Genomic DNA, 22,500 nt, shown 5'->3' with positions numbered 1-22,500 from the left:
CAAGATTCAATAACATAAATTACTTGAAAATAGAAAAAATAACAAACATCCTTTGTTCTTTTCAGGCATCTTTTTGTCAGAAATGCCTCTTGACCTTAAAGAGAAGATTGTAAGGAAGCTGAATGTATGCCGTCAGGGGGAATGCTTGTGTGGCTGGAAAAAACTAGGCAACTATTTTGATATTGACGAAGATATTCTCCTTGACCTTGACAACGAATACAAAAGTAAAGCTGGAAGCCCTTCGGTATCATTGCTAGATATCCTAGGAACTAGGGGTAAAACTATCCCAGACCTAGTAAATGCTGCAAGGAGCTTGGAAGTAAATTGTCCAGATATTGCAGCTATAATTGAAGATTATTTTGAAAGCTGGAAGCTCAAAGATCTACCTGTATCCCGGTGGATGAATGAATGAAAAATTTATTTACGTGTCAACGTGTTTAGCTTTGGAGCTAATGGGGGACACCTAGAAGTAGGTATATATATTAATGATAAGAATATAAAAAACACTCGTAATAAAAATTAATTAATTATACAAATTAATTCCCTAGAGCAAAATAGTTTTTTACAATCGATTATGACTATGCCATGAATGTGTACAGTACAGATAGGTCACTGTTATGTATAACAATATTATGTGTGAAGATAACTATATATATAGTAAAGTCTTGCTATTTCGTTTCATTTTAGAGGACGTTAAGATTAATATTTCACTAATCCGTAACAAGTGTGAGTTATGTAATGATTAACTACAAAATACTCTCTCATGCTTGGTACGTAAATTACAAAACAATCAATCTGTATTACAGTCATTAGAATACTTTGTCATTTTGGTAAAATTACAGCGTACGAGTTGCATTTTATGTGTTGCAATTGTACAATATTACTTAATATTGTATAAAAACAAAATAATTGCATTAATCAACAAAAAAAATCATATCTTCACCGCACGCAGTGAAGACACAGTATAACATTTTTATCTTTCACGAGATATCTTTCACATGTGCGGATATAGCTGTTGTCATGGTAACTAGCATGATTAGCCAATAAAACGTGAGCTTGCCCTTCATCGTAAGATACTTCTGTGCTTTAATTTAATTCTTCTCCACCACAATCATGTTAATTTGACATTAACATGATTTGTTTTTCATAGTTTTTAAAGCACTTCAGCCACATACATGTAGTGCATTTTGCAGAACCAGGATATAATCTTTATTAGTATAAATAGAAAGATGATTATACAAAATGCGCACTCTCATTGGCTCGCTTTCTCGGATTATCAGCCGATAATCACCTCGACGGACAAAATGGCTGCCAGTAGTCGTTTTGCCACTGTAAGTGAAGATGATTTCGCGTTGAAATGTTTTTTTTTTCTCTTTTTTGAAATAATCACCTGTGTTTTTATACTAAAACAATTATTCGCCTCAGGCTCAGTGATTATCGGTGAATATTCACTTCGACTTCGTCTCGGTGAATATTCACCGATAATCACTTCGCCTTTGGCGAATAATTGTTAAATAATTCTCATGAAGAGAAATGATGAGTTTTTAGTGCAAATTAAATTTACTTAGGAATTTTAAGAAAATGCCATTCTATTTGGTAGAATTTTAACTACTGAACCTTAAGAGGTGGCAAAATCAACAAGGAAAATCGTCCTGCATTAGTCAGAGTATTAAATCTTTAAGTGAAAGGGATAATGGGAAGAGGCTACAATTAAATTCATGTTAATTAGTCACAGCAGCCATGGCTGCCTGGCTCCTTTAGCCCTCACGACTATGTATGCCAGGCAGCTTCTACTGAATAGTATGTGTGTTAATCAAACAAATCATAAATTATAAATTCCTACTGGTAGCATTAATTGATTGATTGATTGATTGATTGATAGATTAGAGCTCAGAGTGTAGGATTCAGCCATCCTAAATTGCAAATGGGTGAACAGCCTCTCACGAATAAAATTGCAAGTTGAACTGAATTATTAATTTGTAAATTACCTGCCTGGAGTGCTCAAGTAACGTTAATTAATAACTGCGATGATCAGTGCAGCATCGGCTTAACTTGATTTTCGTGGAAGTACTTTCCTTGCAGGAGGGAGCGCAAATTGAGCCAATCTACAAACATCTATGGCATAAAACCGTCGGATAGGTGAAATAATAAGCGAAAAAAAGTGTTAATGAATTGGGAACTCCTACAGGTAGATTCGTTTTTAAGTGTGAAAGGACTTAAGCTTACAACGCCCAAAACGGCTAACGTTAGAAAATCGGTCTTTGCAGCTATCGGTATCGCTACAGATATAAGAGACAATAACTGAAACCTAATCATTTTAAAATCGGTGTCTAGACCTATAAGTTTCTGTAGATGTGCGCTACAATTACGAGATACCCCGCCGAACCATAACACATTTCATATTTACAAAAAAAAATGTAATAAAAGAGAAAAAAAAAAGACCATAAGGATAATTTGTAAAAGAGTTGCGTGACCCCATATAAAAACAAATCACCTCATAAAAATTATAAAAATTACCATAAACTCACTAAAAAATGTAACACTAGCTTTAAACTTGTCAACATTGCATGCCGAACGGACCTTAAGAGGCAAACTGTTCCATTCATCCACAGTCCTATAAAAGTAACTGTTTTTAAGTATGTTTGTCCTGGCATATTTCTTTTTTAAGGATTTAGTATCAAAATGTCTCAGTAATGAAGTAACGGTCCTCTTGGCTATAAAAATCTAAGAATTGAGAAAAGTCAACATCTAAATGGCCATTGAGAGCCTTAAATAAGAAGGTAACATCGACAACGAAACGTCTTTGATCAAGAGTTAACAGATTGAGTTTACGTAGACGGACATCGTATAGTTCATTCGATTTTAAAATAAACCTGGTTGCTCTGCGCTGAATTCTCTCAAGTTTGTTTACGTTTCCCTTGGTGAATGGACACCAGACGACTGAGCAGTATTCCAGATTCGATCTGACAAGGGAGCAGTACAAGGCTTTTTGGGTAGATTCATCCTTGAGATCCATGCACGTTCTTTTAATTAAGCCTAGCAGTGATCATATCAATATGAGAGTTCCAGGATAAACCGTGGTTAGTCAATATTCCTAAATCTTTAAATTCCTTGACCTCCTCGAGAAATGTATCACTCCAATTCACTCTGTTAGTAAAGGGCACTTGTTTTTAGAAATTCTCATGATCTTGCACTTTTTGGAGTTGAAATCCATCAGTTTGCGTTGGCTCCAATGGTAAAGTTTATCCAAATCGTTTTCGAAAAGCATCTGATCATCATCACAGTTGATTACTCTAAACATCTTGCTATCATCAGCATACAAAGCTATTGTGCTTGCAGAACAAACTACATCGGGTAAATCATTAATAAACAAAACAAAAAATAGTGGCCCAAGAATAGATCCCTGCGGTACACCACAGGTGATTTCTGTGAAAGAGGATGAATAACCATCAATGACTACTCTTTGTCTTCGATTACTAAGGTAATCTTGACACCAGTTCAACAGTTCCCCAGAAATACCGAAATTACAAAGCTTGTGCAGTAAGGCCTGATGGGGAACACGGTCGAAGGCCTTCGAAAAATAAAGGAAACCTACATCAACTTGATGACCCTCATCAAGGGCTTTTGCCCACTTATGATGAGTCAAAATTAGTTGAGTTGCAGTAGATCTTCCTTTGACAAAACCATGCTGCCAATCTGACAGGTAAGCTGAGACATGGGAATAAATTGCTGAGTACACTATACGCTCTTGACACTTTCCTGGAATAGACAGAAGAGAGATAGATCTGTAGTTATCCACAAGGTCCCTTTCTGAATCATTTGATCAATTTATGAACTGATGAAATGTTGGCGAGTTTCTACTGTACAGGAACTCTTCCTAAAGAAAAGGATCTATTAAACAGAAGGGCTAGAGGTTTAGATAATTCTTCAGAGCAAACTTTAAGAATACGGACAGGAATATTGTCAGCACCGGTTGCCTTGGTGACATCAAGATTTTGCAGGATTCTTTTCACTTCGCTTGCAGTGGTCTTTATGCTTAACAACAAGTTCGGATTAACAACGTCAATGGAAAATGTGTTTTCGGAAGTTGAGGTAGAATAGACTGTACGAAAAAATTGATTAAACAGTTCCACCTTTGTTGCTGGATTAGTAGAATGCGCTTCGTTGTAATAAACAATTTCTGGAATCCTCTTTCGTTTCGACTTCATTGAATGGAATGACCAGAAAAGTTTAGGATCCGTCTTCAGATTCATAGATAGATTTTTTAATTACTGAATATAGCTCAAATGGATATGCTTCTTCGTAATTTTCCTCATTTCCTTGAATTTTAAAAATAAGACAGGTGATCCACTAGCCTTCATTCGCTTCCATAATTTTTTCTTCTTTCTAATCAATTTCATTATCTCATTACTTATCCAAGGAGGTCTTGATCGACGGCGAAGTGTAACCTGAGGTATAAATTGATTGATGGAAGAAAATAATATGTCCTGAAACCTAGTCAGACAGTCCTCAAAAGGGCAGTCAGAGATAACTGATTCAAAAGGTATGTGATGTAGAGTCTCCCGCAAGCCAATGAAATCTGCTTTCTTGTAGCAGTACACTTTCCTCTGCACATTCTTGAGTCTATTGGATTCAGTAGCAACAAGTGTGAAGGTGAGAGGAGATTGATCAGAATCAAAAGCATTCGGATGAACGGATACATCCCTAACAAGGAATTCGTTATTAGTCAAGACTAAATCCAGAATGTTTCCCTCACTAACACCTAAACCACGAGTAGCAGACATATTTTTCTGAATTAGGAAGAAATCACCAAGGATATTGCAGAACTCCTCCGTACTAGGGTCAGATCTAAATGGACTTCCAGTATACCAATCGATATTTGGAAAATTGAAGTCACCTGTGACAATAGCGTTTGATAAGCCAGTTCTGGAATATTTATCCAGGAATTGTCTTAACTGAAACAAAAAAGTGTCTGCATCAGAATTAGAAGATCTATAGAAGGCTGCAACAACAACACAGATCTTATGAGTCAGGCAGATTTCAAGGGCCAGCATTTCAACTTCAACTTCCAAGTCAAATCGACGGGAGCAAGGTAGATGATTTCTGACTGCTAACAACACCCCGCCACCACGTTGAATGTGCCTGCCTTTTCGGAAGATATTAAAACCATCCATCAAAAGCTCATGATCACCAAAGTAACTATCAAGCCAAGTCTCAGTGATAGCGACAACATCAAAAATGTCCACTAAAAGCAGAGCTTGCAAATCAAGAACTTTGTTGCGCAAACTTCTTGCATTTAACACGAAACACTTGGGAAACGAGTCGCGACTGTTCGCTGTGGAGGTCTGACTTTCGTCGTTGGCAGAAACATCAAAGCCATCAGAGCCACGCGAGGCTTCGAAGAAAGAACCCGTAAAATAGACCAATTCGGCTAACTCAATGTTGTACCCAATTCAACTCTCTCGGGGTTAAAATTATTTGTGTTGAACTTGCATGACAATGAAGCATTCACAATAAAATGATATGCAAATTCTTGGAACAAAACGTTTTATTCCCAGACGATTTGAATCGGGTACAACATTGAGTTAGCCGAATTGGTCTGTTAAATGGATTCGTACAGTCATTGCAGCACCATTCCTCATCTGAAGAGCTAAGAGCCATGTACAATTTAGGATCCATATTTAACCATTTTATATGATGCCATCTATTACAAATATCACAAAGGATACCCTTCTGATTGGCACGAACTTGTTTTAAACAGAGAGCACAAGGACACTTTCATACAGGTGCTTTCCTCGATTTGGTCGAATCGGTATTTTGCTTTGGATTTTTATTAACAGTCGTGGGTCCATGGTTCGGATGTACATCACCACAGACCTTGAAATAATTGAGATGGAAACTGGCATCACTATTGCTGTAATAGTTTAGAGTTGATTTTCCAAATTTCCCTCGATAGCTTCGTCTACAACTTGGTCGATGAAAACATGATCCAAGATGGCGGATATCACAGGCCGCGTGATCGAATTTCTGAAGCGAGAACCCTTCTGGGTTGCCATCATATGCGTAGTAAAACACCTTCGTCGGCGAACTTAAATAATTATCTGACAGTTTTGTGATATTTTGCCCGAAATAAACCACTCGGAGAAGCAAAGAAAGAGTAATAAGCGCGGAGCAACCAAAGATGCGTCGAGCCGCTATTATGCAAATTATGGTTAGGTGATAAAGAGAAGTTGCTTACTTACCAATGGTTTGTTATACTTTCCTTTCTAAGCTGCCATAAATCACGAGTCGAACTTCAAGAGCTTTCTTATCTCCGTTGTCGATATACGGTAACAAAATCATGGAAAATTACTGATTCAAAGTAGATCACTTGCCGTCCACACAAACATGGCTTTGCACAGTGGCCTCCCCTAAACATCCCATAACTAATCACTCTGGCCGCGTTGAATGATGGATACACCAAGGTGAAAAAATTCTTTTACAAATCCGAATAAGCTCACGAACCAAAAAGTAACCTTACCCGAATGTATTCTTTCGATAACAAGAAGCCATTTTGCCACTCTCCAGCTGAAAACTGGAGGGTGTAAAGTGCAGGTTGCAGTTTAGGGTTGCAGGTCACTGTTTCACCATAGCTGAAACAACCCAACCTAAACGAATGCTAACACTAGGCCTACAAAATGACGTTCAAGCCCCAGATTAGCATTTTTGTAACGGTTTGGGTTGTTTCAGTTATGGTAAAACAATGACCTGCAACTGCATTTTACTTCCGCCGGCTGAAAACAGTACCGTAGAATTCCGAAAGCAACGGGCCCCGTTACTTTCGGATTTAATTAACAGGCTAAGGGGCCGCTACTTTCGGGTAGCCGTTATTTTAGGATAGATAAAATGCTAGTAATTCAGTAGCCGTCTCAAGCAAACGTACGTATGTAATTTTGTGTGTCGAGGAGCAAAATGGTAGTTTTTCCAGCCTTTTTCCCAATAAACGTAGAAAATTGTGCTTTGTCATCAATGTCTTATAATAAAACAATTATCCTGCTCAATCTTGTGGAATACGGCCTCGTCGGCTAAGTATCAGGCGATATTCCGCACGATTTTGCAGGATAATTGTTAAATATCATTTCGTTCGTTGATTCATTTATCAAAGGAACACTTGAACCCACAAATGACCATCAGTGACTTTACAGCAGCTCAGTTGGTTAGAGCGTCGCACCAACATCGCGAGGCAACGGGTTCAAACCCCGTTGAGGTCCTGAATTTTCCAAGCTTCTCTTCGCAATTGCTAAAATTCAGCTCATAACTGCGAGATCATAGTTGAATCACGAACGATTCAATGCTTGGTTGTCGCCTTTTTGAGAACTGGACTTCATTTCAATACCATAACATTGTGCTAAGCTTGCTGGAATGATTTGATAAGATGAATCATTGTAGAGACATGCAGCAAGTCCGGCATTTCAATGTATTTCTATTTCTCTTTATTAACAAGGAATGAAAAGGAAATACAATACGCAAACTATACATGTCACTTATCACTAGCTTTCCTTTAGCTCCTTTGTTTTCGATAATATCCTTATGCGCTTCTGGAGCTTGGCTCAAATCATATTCCTTTCCCACTACGGGACTCAAAAACCCTTTTTGTAGCCCTGCGCCTACTGCAACCGCCATGTCCTGTTTTTCATCCTACAAAAAAAGAGAGGAACAACATGCAAGCTAATGACTAAATTGCTCATAATTGGGTAACAAAAGGTTAAACTTTAAAGATCTTAAGGTTTAGAGCAAAAGTGTAGACTCAATAATATTTAAATAAGACTTTGCAGTCATTACACAGGAGCCATAGGTCGTGTGTAAAAGAAAAATAAAATCTTAGCCTGGGACAAGGACCGGGACGAAACTAACGCTGGGGATATGAGCCCACTTTTCCAGAAGAGCACTTAATTAGATGAAGGCAAGGTTTTGTTTTGTTCCACTTTTGAGCCATGTTGTTTAAAACTTTTTTTTCATTACAATTTAATGATAGTATTAAGAGATAAAAAATATAAAAGACAGCCTGTAAAAGAGTCAGTGACTCTATACAATACAGATCACCACGTAAAAAAAAAAAAAACAAAGAAAGAAAGAAAGCAAGAATCGAACAAGATAAAAACTAAAAATTATAAGACAGGCTCTTATAAATATAGAGATACAAATATATATAAATAAATGAAAAATTAATAACCATACAATGACATAGAACCTTGTACATTTTCTGCTAAAAACTCCTTAAGTCGTCAGTTCTCAAAGCTACATGTCTAAGGTCCTGGCATAAATCTTTTTAAGATTACCTTCATCTTTTCCCCTGCATGAAATCATACCAATCAGAGTCCGAGAAAAACTGTACATATGTAGCCGTTTAGGGCTTTATAATTACATAGGTGATCGTTGAAAGTTCTCAACGCTGATTGGTTGCCCTTGAGGTAAATATTTAACACTTATTCGCGGAAGGCGATGTGAATATGTAAGGGCCGATTTACACGGTATGATTTTGTCGCATGCGACGACGGCTTACGACAGGCCCACGACATGATTTACGATTGTTGTGTACGTCAGAAAAAATGTCGTAGCATTTAAAAACATATTTTAAAACGCTGCGACAATCGTAAGTCACTGTCGTAGGCCTGTCGTTAGCTTGTCGCGTGCGACAAAATCGTATCGTGTAAATCGGCCCTAACAATAGACCAATTTCGATACATTAAAATTCAGTCCGAGACAAAAGGCATCATATCGAGGCTCTGGGGAATAAACTCATAAAAATCCTTATATACTAAAACAGGGGATAGCGTTGAACGCGCGCGCTGATTGGCTACTCAAACTCCGGATATCCTTTGCTATTCACCTCCGAGCAATTCGCGCGAAATTTGCACCCGAAAGTGTTGTAATCTTTTCAGGAGTTAAAAACATCTTTTTGTGCTCTTATCGCACTGGTTCAGTATCTACTAAAACAACTATTTTACCGAAGTGAATGTGGCTAGTGGTGGATACTTACCTTGCCGCTTTGCGGCTCCTTAAATATCCACCACTAGCCACCTCCACTTCGGTGAATAGTTGGTACGTATGGGGCGAGGTTGAGCAAAATATGGTGATTTGTCAGTGGAAAGCAGATCAAGTATTTGCCGAAGACAAAGGCTGAGGCTAACAATTGATCTGCGAGACACTGACAAATTACGATATTTTGCAATTGTTTTATCATTCGATCACCGAGTTTTTTTTAATTTTTGTTTTCGGGAAGCGGTAAGCAAGCGCTGCCTTGCAGGAGTCGAGTGATGGAAGAAAACAATAGGTTTCCTTCTCGGGATAATTTTATTTGTAGACTTCAAATTGTACTTACAGTTGAACGTTCAATAACAAAATGTAGGCATCAGCAAGGCTGAAGAATTTCACAGTCTTCAAAGCACTTGAAAAAGGAACCGATCTGCCATTTTCACATGCACAAGAGCGGGGTTTCAGCTACCCATGAGCAGAATATCATTTGCAGCAAAAAACTTATAATTTGCCGCCCATAGAGCGGTATAAAGTTTGCCTTGATCATGCGATCAACCTACAGGAGTGAGTTTATCAAGATCCTCATCAACTTTCTGGGCCTGCAAGATCAGGCAAAAAAATTCGTTATAGGTACCTTTGACGTAAAATTGTATCGCCTTGCAAAAGTGGGCCAGAAGGTTGAAAACTACAGGATTTCTACTCAGCAGCAACAGCAGCTGGATTTAGAATCCGGAAGTTACTCAGATGAAAGCGATGGAGTTGACGAAGCAAACAACTTTTTCATCTCTAAGCGCGCAATGTGAAGGTCCGGAAGAGAAATCAAGGCCTGGACAAGGTTTGACGTGTGAACAACACAAAGTCATGAGTCGCATTGTGATAACCAATGACTTAAACTATTCAATATGTCTACTGAGACCCTACAAGTAACTAACACACAGGACGTTTCTTTGTTTTATTTTTCACATAAGTTAACCGTGACGGAAAAAAGATCTCCGTTAGCCGTGAAAAGGCAAATTATTTAACCGTTAGCCGTAAAAGCTACCAACTATTGAGACCCTGGTTAAGGTAAACATTTGTACTGTTTTTACGTAATCTTAAAACGCAAAATTATTGACAGCGAAAATTACAAGCTTATCAACTTCACAGTTTCGTACCATTGAATATGTTTATGCTGAACCTTGTGGCTTTCTTTGTAGCCTCTGGGACAGCATTGTCCATAAGTTGGTGTATTACCGAGGGAGACACTTCTACAAACCTGTTGTTTTCAGCCAATTTCACGAACAAAACTTAAACTTCGCGCCAAAATGTTTGTTTGACACACTGACACTTGGCGCACCCCTAAAACCTCGGTTATTCCCTGATAATCGGGATTTGGCGAGCCAATCAGAAAGCTAGAAATGCAATAACCGGGAGTCGAGTATACGCGATAATCACCTAAGCGGTTATTAAATGGCCGCAAGCCGTTTTGTCGACGTGACAGACGAAGAAATTACTTGTTTTAAAAGAAAATGCATATTTTTTCTTATTGCTACTTACATAATTGTTTATGCACTATGCCTGTTGAATTAGGGTGATTCATTATATATTCTGGTTAGAGGAAGAGACAAGGGAGCAGTTGCCATCTTAATCAGTGCTACTGGAATATTAACATATTAAGCTTTGCTCCTTTTTGAGTCCGGATAGAAGGGTAAAGACTTGTGATTCAGCTACCATACTAATATCCCATTCACACCCACAAGACATGTTTAGTTAACCTGGGTTTAACAAGATGAAAAACATTCACAGAAAAATGTAGGACTGGCTTCTATATGAGATTCAGGTGAGTTTCAAAGCATACTTTAATCTGTGCTAAATTTGCAGATCCTAAAACGGAAAACTAAAAAAGAAAACCGTGTTTAACGAGACACCTTCAAAACATGTTTAAGGTTTGGTGTGAACTGGGCATTAGTGTTAACATAAAACTGGAAGATGGAGAATCGTTTATTAACTGCGTTGGATTCGTATTGTTGCATACTATTTTACTTGCTCGATTTGGTGATACAGTATTTATAAAATAATTACTAAACAGTTCTTTAATGTCTCCTGTTTAGCGTCGGTCTCACCGGACCATCAACTAACATCTTCAGACCCAGTTTTGCCGTTTAATCATAAACTCCAATTTGGCAAATGTAATGATAATTCAGAATTTTAACTGTGCACAGTGTGTTCGGTACATTTTTGGCTTCCTTTTAATTGATTTAAGGATTCCACTTGTTATCTAGGGTTACTTTTGTTTTCTGTGAGAAGCCAGTTTAATAGGAGTAGGTTTGTTACAGTACCTGCGTTTATAACATCATCAGCTTGTTCATTTAATATGATTAATTTCAGGGAGAAGTCCCCGAAGTGCGAACTACCTGAGATTTTTCAATGCAGCAGATCAATAATTACAATTCCGAAAGTTAGAAATGTTAGACGCGAGTTTTTATATGTATGATCAATTATAGTGTTAATGCATATTCAGTTATTCTTGAAGGCTTTGCTCTCGAAGGTGAATCAGTATTTTTAGAATAGAGCATAACAAAGTATTTTTCGGTTGGGAAATGCATATATGGGTGTGCATTTCAGGAAAAAAAAAACCAACATTGATGCCGACGAATATTTAACAAATGGTAAACGGCTCAGCGTGCACTATCGAGTTATGGCGCAAGCGGGAGGTTGCTAAGCAGGAGAGAAGCGTAAGAGTCGCTCGAGGCAATAGCCGAGAGCGACTCTAGCTCCTTGAGTGCTTAGCAAACTCCCAAGTAACATAACATAATCGTTAACACCACTCCTGCGTGTTTCGCGTGTATTTGCATAAATCGAGTTTGGTCAATAGACGATGTCAACACAACTTTGCTTTCTAAAGACAACTCATCGCGCAGAATGCTATTGTTTTCAGCGACACGTACTTACGGTGCTAAATTTTGTGAGAGGCAGCATATTAATTTGCAGGTCCAGAACAAATCATATGTGATTGACCAAAAAATTTAGCTGTGGGAATACTTATGTCTCACAGTAGAATTTCACTGCTGTCAATCAAACGGTTGCGTGTGTGAAGTGAAATGTAAGGTGTGATAAAGTGAACAATCGTGGCTTCATTAGGCCGCTTGACTTATTCAAAGCGTTTCATCAAACGGAACACAGTGACGCACGCCAAGGGAGTGAAAAAAGGTTCAGCCAACATGAAAACACACAAAGATCAGGTTAAATTCAGCCTGAAGGAAACACGCTAAAAATGCACGCCGTTAATAACGACAGTCTTCCATCCACGCTAATCGCTGTATATATTTTGTCTCAAAGTTCTCTCCGAGTATTTTGTTTTACGTCGTAAATTCAGATACTTTTCCGGTTTCCAAGCGTTCCAGGCATCCCCCGGGCTTCTACGCGTCCTTACTCAGGGATGATCGCGATCGTGGCTTCCGTTGTCTAAAATATCGGCCCAAAGTGAGGCCCGCTGTTATGGGTGTTTACGACGTCGAGCGGATAGTCGCCAAAAAAATTCAAGTGAATGAAAGGGTAGTTTCTAAAGAAACTGTGGTGCTGCGTCGGTGGGGAAGTAGTATACAAAAATTTGACGTTTCGAGCGTTAGCCCTTCGTCTGACGAAGGGCTAACGCTCGAAACGTCAGCTTTTAGAATCTCTGTACGGTGGCCAATTTACATTATCAACTCCGTTGATAAAACCACATTTTTGTATAAAAAAATTCAAGGACGACAAGCGGAATATTTTATTCAGTGGAGGAACTACTCCCCGGCAGAAAACACGTGAGAACCTGCCAATCATTTGAGTGAAGAGTGTGGCCCAATACTTCGCTCGCAGAGATCGCCGTAGGTCACCGTTGCGAGTATTGTCCAGTTTTTTCGTAATGAAGTAGACTTTGTTTTTAAGTAGCTGTCCTATTCGGGCCATTGAACCAGAGCTCAAAATGTACCCAAAGGGTGACAATTTCTCTTGTAGAGCGTTAAAGAGCAGTACAGGGTTAAGTTTAAGTACTCGCCATTTCCAAAGTAGCTCCCCGTTGATTGCCAAATAAAAGCATTGATTGCAACCATTAAATGACGGGGAAAGCATTTGAAGAAGTGCAGGGTTGACCGGGGGTTCTTCGAGCTCTAAAGAGAGCTCCCGATCAACGTGCTGCATTTCTTGAGCTGAGGACATTTTCATTACTTTGGTTGACGCGATCCGAACCAGCTAGTGTTAGAGATGTAATCGATTACCGCGACTTTTTAACTGTTAAATTATTATCAGTTTGAAACATGTATGCAGTATATTGAATTTGAATAAGCGCGGTAAGTATCGATCTATGCGAGAACAATGGGCCAGTAATTAAGAGGAAGTTGCATTGTTTTTGGGGGCGGGGATTTAGGGAGAAGTGACTTAGGAGCGCATTTTCGTCTTTACGGAACAGCTTCTAGAAATCATAGTTTTTATACTAGTTCCACACGTCGTATTAATTCCAAATTTCGCCCATCTTTAGTTTAGATTTTAGGCTTACTTTTCCCAGGTAAACCTGAAGAAACGAGTCCCGAATCAAGAAGAAAAACCATCATGAATTTTAAATGAGGTTCTCTCCCATACTAAAAGAGAGCGAAAAACCCGAATTTTCGAAGCTGATTTTATACTACTTTTCGAAGGCCGAAAAACGTATAAAAGGTCTTAAATGATTCCTTAACATCTCTACTGAAAAAGCCATGGTAAACCTTACTGCTAAAATGGCTTGATTTTTCGCACTGTAGCAAAATATATACCACGTTTAACCAATTTGCCCCATTTTCTTTGTATTTGGAGGCTTTTGTCTGAAGGTGCCTGTTCAAATTTCCCGCTTTGGACCTAAAGAAACTCCCGGATGTGTCGCACCATTCTGCGTGATGTATGACTTAACAAGACAAAATGATCAACAAACAGTTTTCCCAGTCTAAAATTTTATTGGAATCAACAATAATTTGCTCTTAGGAGAGAAAACATTTCAATTTTCTTGCGAACGTCGACACAAACACGCTCTCTTTGCACATGCTTCGCCTCTGTTAAAAGCGATCAAAGTAATCGCAAACAGCGCGACTTTTCCAATCCAAAAAAAAACGACGTTACACTATTTCAACTCAAATGGCCGATGAAATAAATCTCAAAAAGAAAATCGACATTCTAAACGCCATTTCCCTTCCTATAGCATCTTCCCTGGTCTCATAAAACCCATTTCAATTCCGCGATTCGGCTTCAATATTTGAGCAGAGTTCAGATTGTGTTTTGGAAAGCAAAGCAGTACAAACACGAAACGCTCTTTCGTCGCTTTAAGACCTTCAATCCTCCTTTTCCACTGCTGATTAATCTTTAGGGCTATATCTTCCTATTTTGAGCTCTGTAGACCCCTATTCTAAGAGGAGGAAAATATGTCTTGGAAAATTAGGCCTGATGCGCTAGTGACGGCATTTTCTTCTTTCCACGATCTCGGAAAGATAGATCGCGCGTCAGCCGTCGTCAGCGAGCGTGCACCCATAGGCAAATGATAAATGACCAATTGGCCAATCAGAACGCGCGTTTTATCCAAGTTATGTTTTGATATCTGTTACTTTGGGATCGATAAATTTGAGTTGAATTTGTTGAGGTTAAGGGTAGGATGTCTATAAATGCAACCATAGTAACTGGCTTGAGTTGATGCGGATATGTGAAGTAAACAAAGTTCTTCTCCATCACGTATATTCTCCGAATTTAGTAACCGTAAAATTCGCAATAATTCAAAAGTTTGATTTCTTTCCGATGGTATAAGTTAAAGTTGTTCCGGTTCAGCAGCTAATTTGAAAGAGCATCCAGCCTAAACAGTATACCTGCGACCCGATTCTCGAAAGTCCCGAAAACTTTTCAGGCCCGAGCAGCAATTTGTGAAACTGCCAACTGCTAGTTTTCGAAAACCCATCTTTTGACATGTTTTCAAGCTAACTGAAAGCAACACGTCTGTAAAGTTTGACGACTTAAATCCTCTCCGTTCTTGCGATACAAAGGGAATTGTGACACCCGAAAATGGCCCGTAAAGTTAACTTTCGGTACTTTCTAGAAACGCTTCCCTGAGAGATCCGAGTGAACCACTATTCTTGAATGCTTTCCGTTCAATAGATGACGATTTAGACAAAGACAAAGCTGAGAGCTCAAGAAATAAAACCACCAACGACATGAGCGATGCAATCAAAGTAGTAGAAGGTAAGACAGTACACCATACAACCTTTACTTTCTATACATAGCGAATAACCGTTTTTCCGTGCAAAATTTGCATATGCAAAGCTTTGACGCGAAAGAAACTTTAATGGTCATGGATTCGTGAAGCTTGAGGCCCAGTTACATTACCACACCATCCACCAAAAAGTACTTAAAGTTTCCTACGCATGCCACGAAAACGATTTGTTGTTCAAGTCAAAGTCCTTACTCACACAACGAACAATATTTCTCCCTTATCCAGACCTTAACTTATGCGACATTCCACCGAATCTTGAGGACATTCTGGTGGAAGGATTAGAGGAGCAACACGGCAGAGGACAAAACAAAATGTACGGCGGGCAAAAAGTGGGAAAGGAAGCTGGGATACCTCGACGAGAGTTAAATTTCTATAAAACTGCTTACCGACGACCAGACAGTTTTCCTACAAACAAGTTACTAGAGAAATTCAGGAACTCAAGAGAAGACTATTTCGTATCTCCTTGACGTACTTTAGAGGTCCAGGGTACGGCTTGATAGTATTGCAGGTTCCATCAGACATCGTGTAACACGAATATAATTACAGGCTTTCTTGTCTGGTCATGCTTTTCTCTGGATATCATGTCTTCAGAGAGGGGGAATTTTAGGCAACCTCTTTTCTTACACTAATGTCAAGTCGATGTTTCCTTCAAATTTTGCTGGGTAATATCACCTTAAAGCGCATTGAACCTCACGTATTTTAAATCGGCAAGACATAAAACAATCCACCTTTAGAAAATACGGTTTTCGGTTTTCTCCAGAATTCAATTCTTATGCACCGCACAACTTACGAAAAGTTAACGAAACTTGTAGGTCTTTGTCTAATGGCTGAGCTAGCGAGAAGCGTGCATGGTTTTATTCCTTTAATGACAACATAAACTGCTTTGCATCCCTGTCTTCAAAGAACGTCTGCTTTTTCTGACATTTTGTGACATTATCAAAGAAATAGGCTTATTCCTCCCGCTAACGCTTTTCAGTGACACCGAGGTAATTGTTGGTTGTGCGGCTTTTAAAGGTACAGTGAAAGCAAAAATGTAGTTTAAAAAATTAAAATGACGTTAGTTGCAGTTTAACTTACTCTTTTTTGTGGAGTTCGCATTTTGTGGCAGATGATTAGGGAACGCTCATCTACCGAAAAGATACTCTTGTTCAAATGAGAGGACTACCGTTTTTAGAGTGAGAACAGCTGGGAAACGTTAATTCTGCCTAACACTAAGTCGATAAAATTTTTTGCTGTGGTGCGTCAACTCTCGCTTGCGTTTCAAATTCTTGTAATAGTAGCTTTGGTTCAAAGTATCGAGACCACCGGAAAACCATAGGAACAGTAAATTTATCATGTTCTGAACTCCCTTGAAGCGTTTCATTGACTGATCTTTTCTGTCGTGATATCGTCTTTAGGGTCTCTTTTCGTGATATTTTAGCCTTCACGGCCATACTGATAACTTTCCGACAATACCCATTCCCACTAGAACAATCCGACATATAACCATAATCCTACTTTTCTTCTCTCAATTCTCTTAAGATGTAAAATCAAATGAACTCAAGGGTTCTAGAATTTTCAATTTAGTTGCTTAACAGCCGAGTGCTTCTCGAAATTTAGCAGCTAAAAAACGCGCCAGAAGCGAAAGACCTGGAGCTTGTAAGTAACAATGCAAATGAACCCAAAGCACTATTACTTTCACTGACATGTTTTGAAGATATAGTGGAACCTACATTCAAGAGACACCCTCGGGATCAGGGCAGATGTCCCCTGAATAGAGAGAGGTTGGGTTAGAGTCAAAGATTCCAGGTTAGCATGAACATTTTTCCGGGGGACCAAATTCTCTCCCCTGGATAGAGGTTCCCAAAAGAGAGGTTGCACTGTATAAGACTAAAAATTCATCCCAATTTTCATACCTTGATGTGTCTTAAAAGTCGTAGTGAGAACAGGAGAGCAGTTTCGATGAATTTACTATAACGTGTAGTTGCGATGAAAAAAGGGAATTCCCCGCTTTCCGTCAACCAAAGTGTCTCCGGCTAAATTCACGCAACACTCAATTTGTGTGACGACACGTGACCGAGAGATAAAATGTATCAAGAAAGGTCACTATATTACCAAACGCCTTTGGTACATTATCGAGTATTTCGCCGTCACTGATACAAATAGTTGTAAACAGTTGTCAGAGAGCGATCACAACCAATATGGGAAGACATTTTCGGGTAAGTTACACTGATATTGTGGAAAATAATACGTCTGGCATAAACCAAACAGAGATTAATTGTGTTCCAATGAGCTAAAAAGCCGGAAGTAGCCGCTTAACGCAAGGTGAGAAGTTTATTTGAATATTATAGAATCATCCGGCAAAATTATCCTGTCAAGCCAAGAGTTTCCATTTATGTTTGAGCTCGAACGGAGAGGATCTTTATAAAGTTAACACCGCCTATTCGCTTAACTTTAAGAGATCGACGTTGTCAATTTGAAAGGCTCTTGTTTGCTTCTAAAGAGGCAATTACCGATTGTAAAGAAGTACAATTTAAACAAAGCTACCCGAGGGAAGATCTAGCACTGTTGTGGGTTGTCAGTCTATCATAGGTATTTGGCAGAACGCAACTTAGTTGAACAAGAAAAATATGAGTAACTTTTAGCACTTAGCTACGGTTGATTATACAATAATTACATGATAATTATAGTGAATTTCCAACCTGAAGAATAATAATTATAGTACGAGTGGTTGTACATACTTCTCGATTTGTTTTCTGGTACAACTTAGTTTCTTGGTAAACTTTTCCGTGAAATTAAAACAGAAAATTGACAATTTTTAATAGATGGCAGACAAACGTTTTCGATGAAACGTTTGATGCTTCAATATCATGTTGATTGTAGTGTAGCGTGACTTCCCCTGCCATTGTTTGTAATTTTTCGAAACAACCCTTTTCAACTAGCCTGATTGTCAACATTTCAGAATTTAGATCATCGAGATGTCATTACCATGAAGCCATCAGATGTAAGACGCTCCATTTTTGCAGGGGATGTGACAAAGAAACCCATCAGCCGACTTTTACTAGTCCAGACGGCCGTGATTATAGTTTCCTTATGTGGCTTCGTAAGTACCCATAACCTTATTAAAGGTAGAAAACCAAATCATACTGGCTTATGTAACAGCAAGATAACACGCACTATTCAAGTATGTCATTTGAGTTTAAAGTGATATTCACATATTTCATTTTTTCCTGTGACAGTCTACAATTATTGTAGAATCATAACGGAGAACTGCTGAACATATAATTTATATTATACATTCAACTGTCCTCAATCCCGCCTATGCTACAGACTAAATGCAATCGCGAGACGACATTACGGCTTTATAATCACGTCTAGTAGGAAGAAAATCATGATGGATCAACCTTATAAGCGTTTGACACAGAAAACCCATATCTGAAGTACAATTCCGCCGGTGCAAGTCAAGGTGAAAAATACTCTCAGTGTGAAAATGTTCTTCTTTACCTGAGGATCATTTTGAGCCCACTGCGTTGGTATGACAAATAGGATAGCCCTGAAAAGGCAATGCCTTTACTCGTTTGTTTTTTTAAATTCCTCAGCTGTGGTGTCTATGGAAATTACCTCAAGAACAAAATGCATTCCCCGATGGATTTAGCCAATGTCCAGATTTATCATACAAGGTTCAGAATGACAAAAGCGTCACAGTCCAATGCAAAACGTGTCCAGTGTGTTCCCCTGGATACGAGCCTTCTCCAACATGTGGCAGAACTATATTTGCAGATACCCCGACTGAGTGCACGATCTGTGGGCCTAAAACGTATTCTGAGGAGTATGACAGTGGTGCGTGCAAGAAATGTCCAAGATGTGGCCTTAGAAAAACTATTAGTCCATGCACAGTAAAAAAAAGTACGCAATGTGGCAACTGCCCTAAGGGATATTATCAAGAGGACTATACAATAGATTCTTGTAAACAATGCTCGTTGTGTTGTGAGGGGAGGTGGTACGCAGAATTGGAGTGCATTTATTTGAGACAGTGTAGAAGGAAAGATTGTGTTCAACAGCAAAAGAAAAAGACAAGTGACATCGGTCGACTTGGGAGAAGCCGCACAATGTTTCCCTCATTCACAAAAGCAGCCGATGAAATTAAACAACAAGTCATCACTCATTCTGCCTCGGAAAATGTTGGGTTTGGAGTCCAAGATGTTATCTCATCTCATGAAAATCAAGAGCAACGATTTAAACGTGAGGCTAACAAAACTTTGCAGCAGGTAAATGGTGGCGTGGTGCCAAAGCAAAATGATACAATGATCAGACTACAATCTAAGACCAGATCAGTGGCTGCAGTTGACCACGAAGTTGCAACACCGTGGTCTTCAGTGGACATGTTGGAGAATGCTAGTTGGCAAACGTCCCTTCCATTAAGGGACACAAACCCCACAGCAGCACTAGCACCAAGCTATTTAGGCGATGTCAAAAAGCTTATTACAATTTTGATCACTCTTGTGGCTATTGTCCTTCCTTTCCTGGTTTTCATTGCCTGTGTCTTTGCATTTACTTGCTGGAAGAATATACAGTCAACACATTTGCAGCGTGTAAGTGGTTGTCCAGATTCATGCTTTGCCAAATACGTTGCAAATGACGCCGAATATTTGCCAATGCTCTATCAGTCAAAAATCCAGACAGGTAATACAGATACCTTTGAGTACGTACTACACACACAAATTGACAGACATGTACAGTGTAATACCAACAAATCAATAACTATTTCCTGGCTATGACAGAATTTTACGGTCAAGTATTTCATGCCTCTGTGGACCAGCTGTTAATACTTAAAATCTTTTTTCCATAAAACTTTCAATGCATTTGAAGAACGTTTCTTTGCTTATCTGAAAAACACATAGATGTACCCAGTCTTCTAAGAAGTCAGTCTTCTAAAAAAAGCACATTTGGGAATGGGCTTCTCATAATAAGAACTTCACTGATTCTTTTAAAAAGTAGACAATCATTTATTTTATACTGTAATTTAACACAGCTTTCGTTTAAAATTTAAAGACAACGAGTTACAAGACGTTTCTTACAGCAGTGGTGATGTGCCAGGAAGCACAAATATGGAGGCCAGATTAGATGTTGCCTGCCTTCCAGGTAAAATACACTTAAAGAGACCTGCTTAATGTAATTATTTTCATCCTTCTCCCTGGAAGTCACAAGTTGTTACTTCCAGGAATAATATGTAAAGCGAGTACTATTCCTGCCTGGTCCAGAATATGGAACTTCACTAATCATGGCATTCTGCCAACGTTACAAGTCCCAGATATTTAAATAAAAATTGTCACCCCCTACAATTGCAAGTTGTTACAAACAGGCTAGAGGTCATTATTCCCATGCAGTGCAGAATTATACACCTAAAAAGATGGGTTATTTTAGGGGCAAGAATGATAAAATGTATTCTTAAGATATAATTTATAGAGTGACATGATTATTCATTTTCACCAACATTCTCAGGAAAGATCAGTTACTACACATGCAGGAAATAATATAGCCCTAAGGGCCACAGTGTATGGCATAGGACTTTCCTTCTTAATACAAGTATGTCCACATGAGGAAATCTTCTCTGCAACTGCGATAATACTCAACAACAAATCAACCGAAGTCAGGGTTTCAAACCCCGCATGGGGTGCTCTCATGACTTTCGCAACCCTGTATAGTCCACAACATGCGTCCAACCCTGCTTGTGTCATTCACAATACAGTTCTTGGAATTGGGATTGTGGTTCAGGCAAAGCATGACAAGGGAGACTACAGTGTACTTTCTCAGCTCTAATCGTGAGCTGAGAATATAGAGGGTTCTTTTACAAACGAAGTGAAATGGTTGTTTCAGATTTGAGCCATAACCCTTACAATTAAAGCTAATTTTAAGCCTCGTCAAGATTCAATAAAATAAATTACTTGAAAATAGAAAAAAATAACAATCATCCTTTGATCCTTTCAGGCATCCTTTTGTCAGAAATGGCTCTGGACCTTAAAGAGAAGATTGCAAGGAAGCTGAATGTATGCCATCAGGGGGAATGCTTGTGTGGCTGGGAAAAACTAGGCAACTATTTTCATATTGAGGAAGATATTCTCCATGACCTTGACAACGAATACAAAAGTAAAGCTGGAAGCCCTTCGCTATCATTGCTAGATATGCTAGGAACTAGGGGTAAAACTATCCCAGACCTAGTAAATGCTGCAAGGAGCTTGACAGTAAATTGTCCAGATATTGCAGGTCTAATTGAAGATTATTATTTTAAAAGCTGGAAGCCCAAAGATCTACCTGTATCCCAGTGGATGAATGAATGAAAAATTTTCCAAGGTAGCTTGGACCAGATAAGAGGTTTGAAGTATTTTAGACTAAGTGTTCCAGGTTGACCTCTTTTTGTCGTTAATTACCCTTGCCTAGCGTAATACTCTTTTAGTCTAAGCTCTGTTTGAATCTTTGGCCAAAGTTACAGTTGCAGCGTAATAAATTAACATATCATTTTGATACTCACATAAACAAATCTTTCATAATCATTGAAACAGGCACATGTGGAACAGTGGTTAAGCCAGTTTAAACAAATTTAGTTGTATGTTTAAGCAGTGGGATGGGCAAAATGCTTTGCCAAAGCAATAAGTTTCTCTCAGAGATATTGTACAATGCAAGCAAGATGTCTTTAGCAGTACAATTGGTTTTAATAATTATTACAGGCCATAATTATTATGTATAATATTATTATGAACAATATTACGTACAATGTTATGTATAACAATGTTATGTGTGATAACTATATATATAACAAGGTCTTGCTATTTCGTTTCATTATAGATGACATAAATGTTACATCAAGTGAAGCTATGATCCTCGCAGTTATGATAAATATTACAGTGCAACGAGCCTTACCATGGCCACTCAACAAACTTTCACATTTGTCAATTATGTGTAAATACGTCAACTCAACAACCCATGCAATGGTATTCAACTTACAGCTCTGCGAACTTTGCAAATTCACACATCCTTATTAGCGGAAAAATTGTAAAAAACTTTGTTGGGTGGCCACGGTAAGGCACGTCACACTGTTATATTTAAGTAATCTGTAACAAGTGTGAATTATGTAATGATTAACTACAACATACTTTGTTATGCTATGCATGTAAATTACGAAACAATCAATCTGTATTACAGTCAGTAGAATACTTTGTCATTTTGGTAAAATTACAGCGTACCTGTTGCACTTTATGTGTTGCAAT

The 22,500-nt window shown here is 38.6% G+C and overlaps 3 protein-coding genes across 4 annotated transcripts in view; 2 read left to right on the top strand and 1 right to left on the bottom strand.

Annotated features, from left to right (window-relative positions):
• Window positions 1-1,071, top strand: part of LOC138018751 (uncharacterized) — a 5,645-nt gene extending 4,574 nt beyond the window's left edge. The window contains exon 5 of the mRNA XM_068865438.1: window positions 66-1,071. Within this exon, the coding sequence (XP_068721539.1) occupies window positions 66-412 (347 nt within the window). The 3' untranslated portion in view covers window positions 413-1,071. The remainder of the gene's footprint in view (window positions 1-65) is intronic.
• A 2,071-nt stretch (window positions 1,072-3,142) lies between these two features.
• Window positions 3,143-8,324, bottom strand: LOC138037172 (uncharacterized). The gene is made up of 4 exons (XM_068883158.1): window positions 8,319-8,324; window positions 7,506-7,677; window positions 4,412-5,395; window positions 3,143-3,759 (listed from the first exon to the last, which is right to left on the bottom strand). Exons 1-4 carry the CDS (start codon window positions 8,322-8,324, stop codon window positions 3,143-3,145), a joined length of 1,779 nt encoding a protein of 592 aa, XP_068739259.1.
• An 8,991-nt stretch (window positions 8,325-17,315) lies between these two features.
• Window positions 17,316-22,500, top strand: part of LOC138037928 (uncharacterized) — a 5,373-nt gene continuing 188 nt past the window's right edge. The window contains exons 1-5 of one of the 2 annotated variants that reach the window (XM_068883767.1): window positions 17,316-17,454; window positions 18,198-18,338; window positions 18,835-19,918; window positions 20,288-20,377; window positions 21,224-22,500. The exon at window positions 21,224-22,500 is cut by the window's right edge and continues 188 nt beyond it. In XM_068883767.1, the coding sequence (XP_068739868.1) occupies window positions 17,437-17,454; window positions 18,198-18,338; window positions 18,835-19,918; window positions 20,288-20,377; window positions 21,224-21,573 (1,683 nt within the window). In that variant the 5' untranslated portion in view covers window positions 17,316-17,436 and the 3' untranslated portion in view covers window positions 21,574-22,500. Of the gene's footprint in view, window positions 17,561-18,197; window positions 18,339-18,834; window positions 19,919-20,287; window positions 20,378-21,223 lie in introns of both variants that reach the window. The other variant, XM_068883768.1, reaches the window with a different exon arrangement.

This window comes from Montipora capricornis, chromosome 2 (assembly GCF_036669925.1).
Source record: "Montipora capricornis isolate CH-2021 chromosome 2, ASM3666992v2, whole genome shotgun sequence".
NCBI lineage: Eukaryota > Metazoa > Cnidaria > Anthozoa > Scleractinia > Acroporidae > Montipora > Montipora capricornis.
Note: the sequence above shows the minus strand (reverse complement) of the source record. Positions and strands in the feature narration are given on the sequence as shown.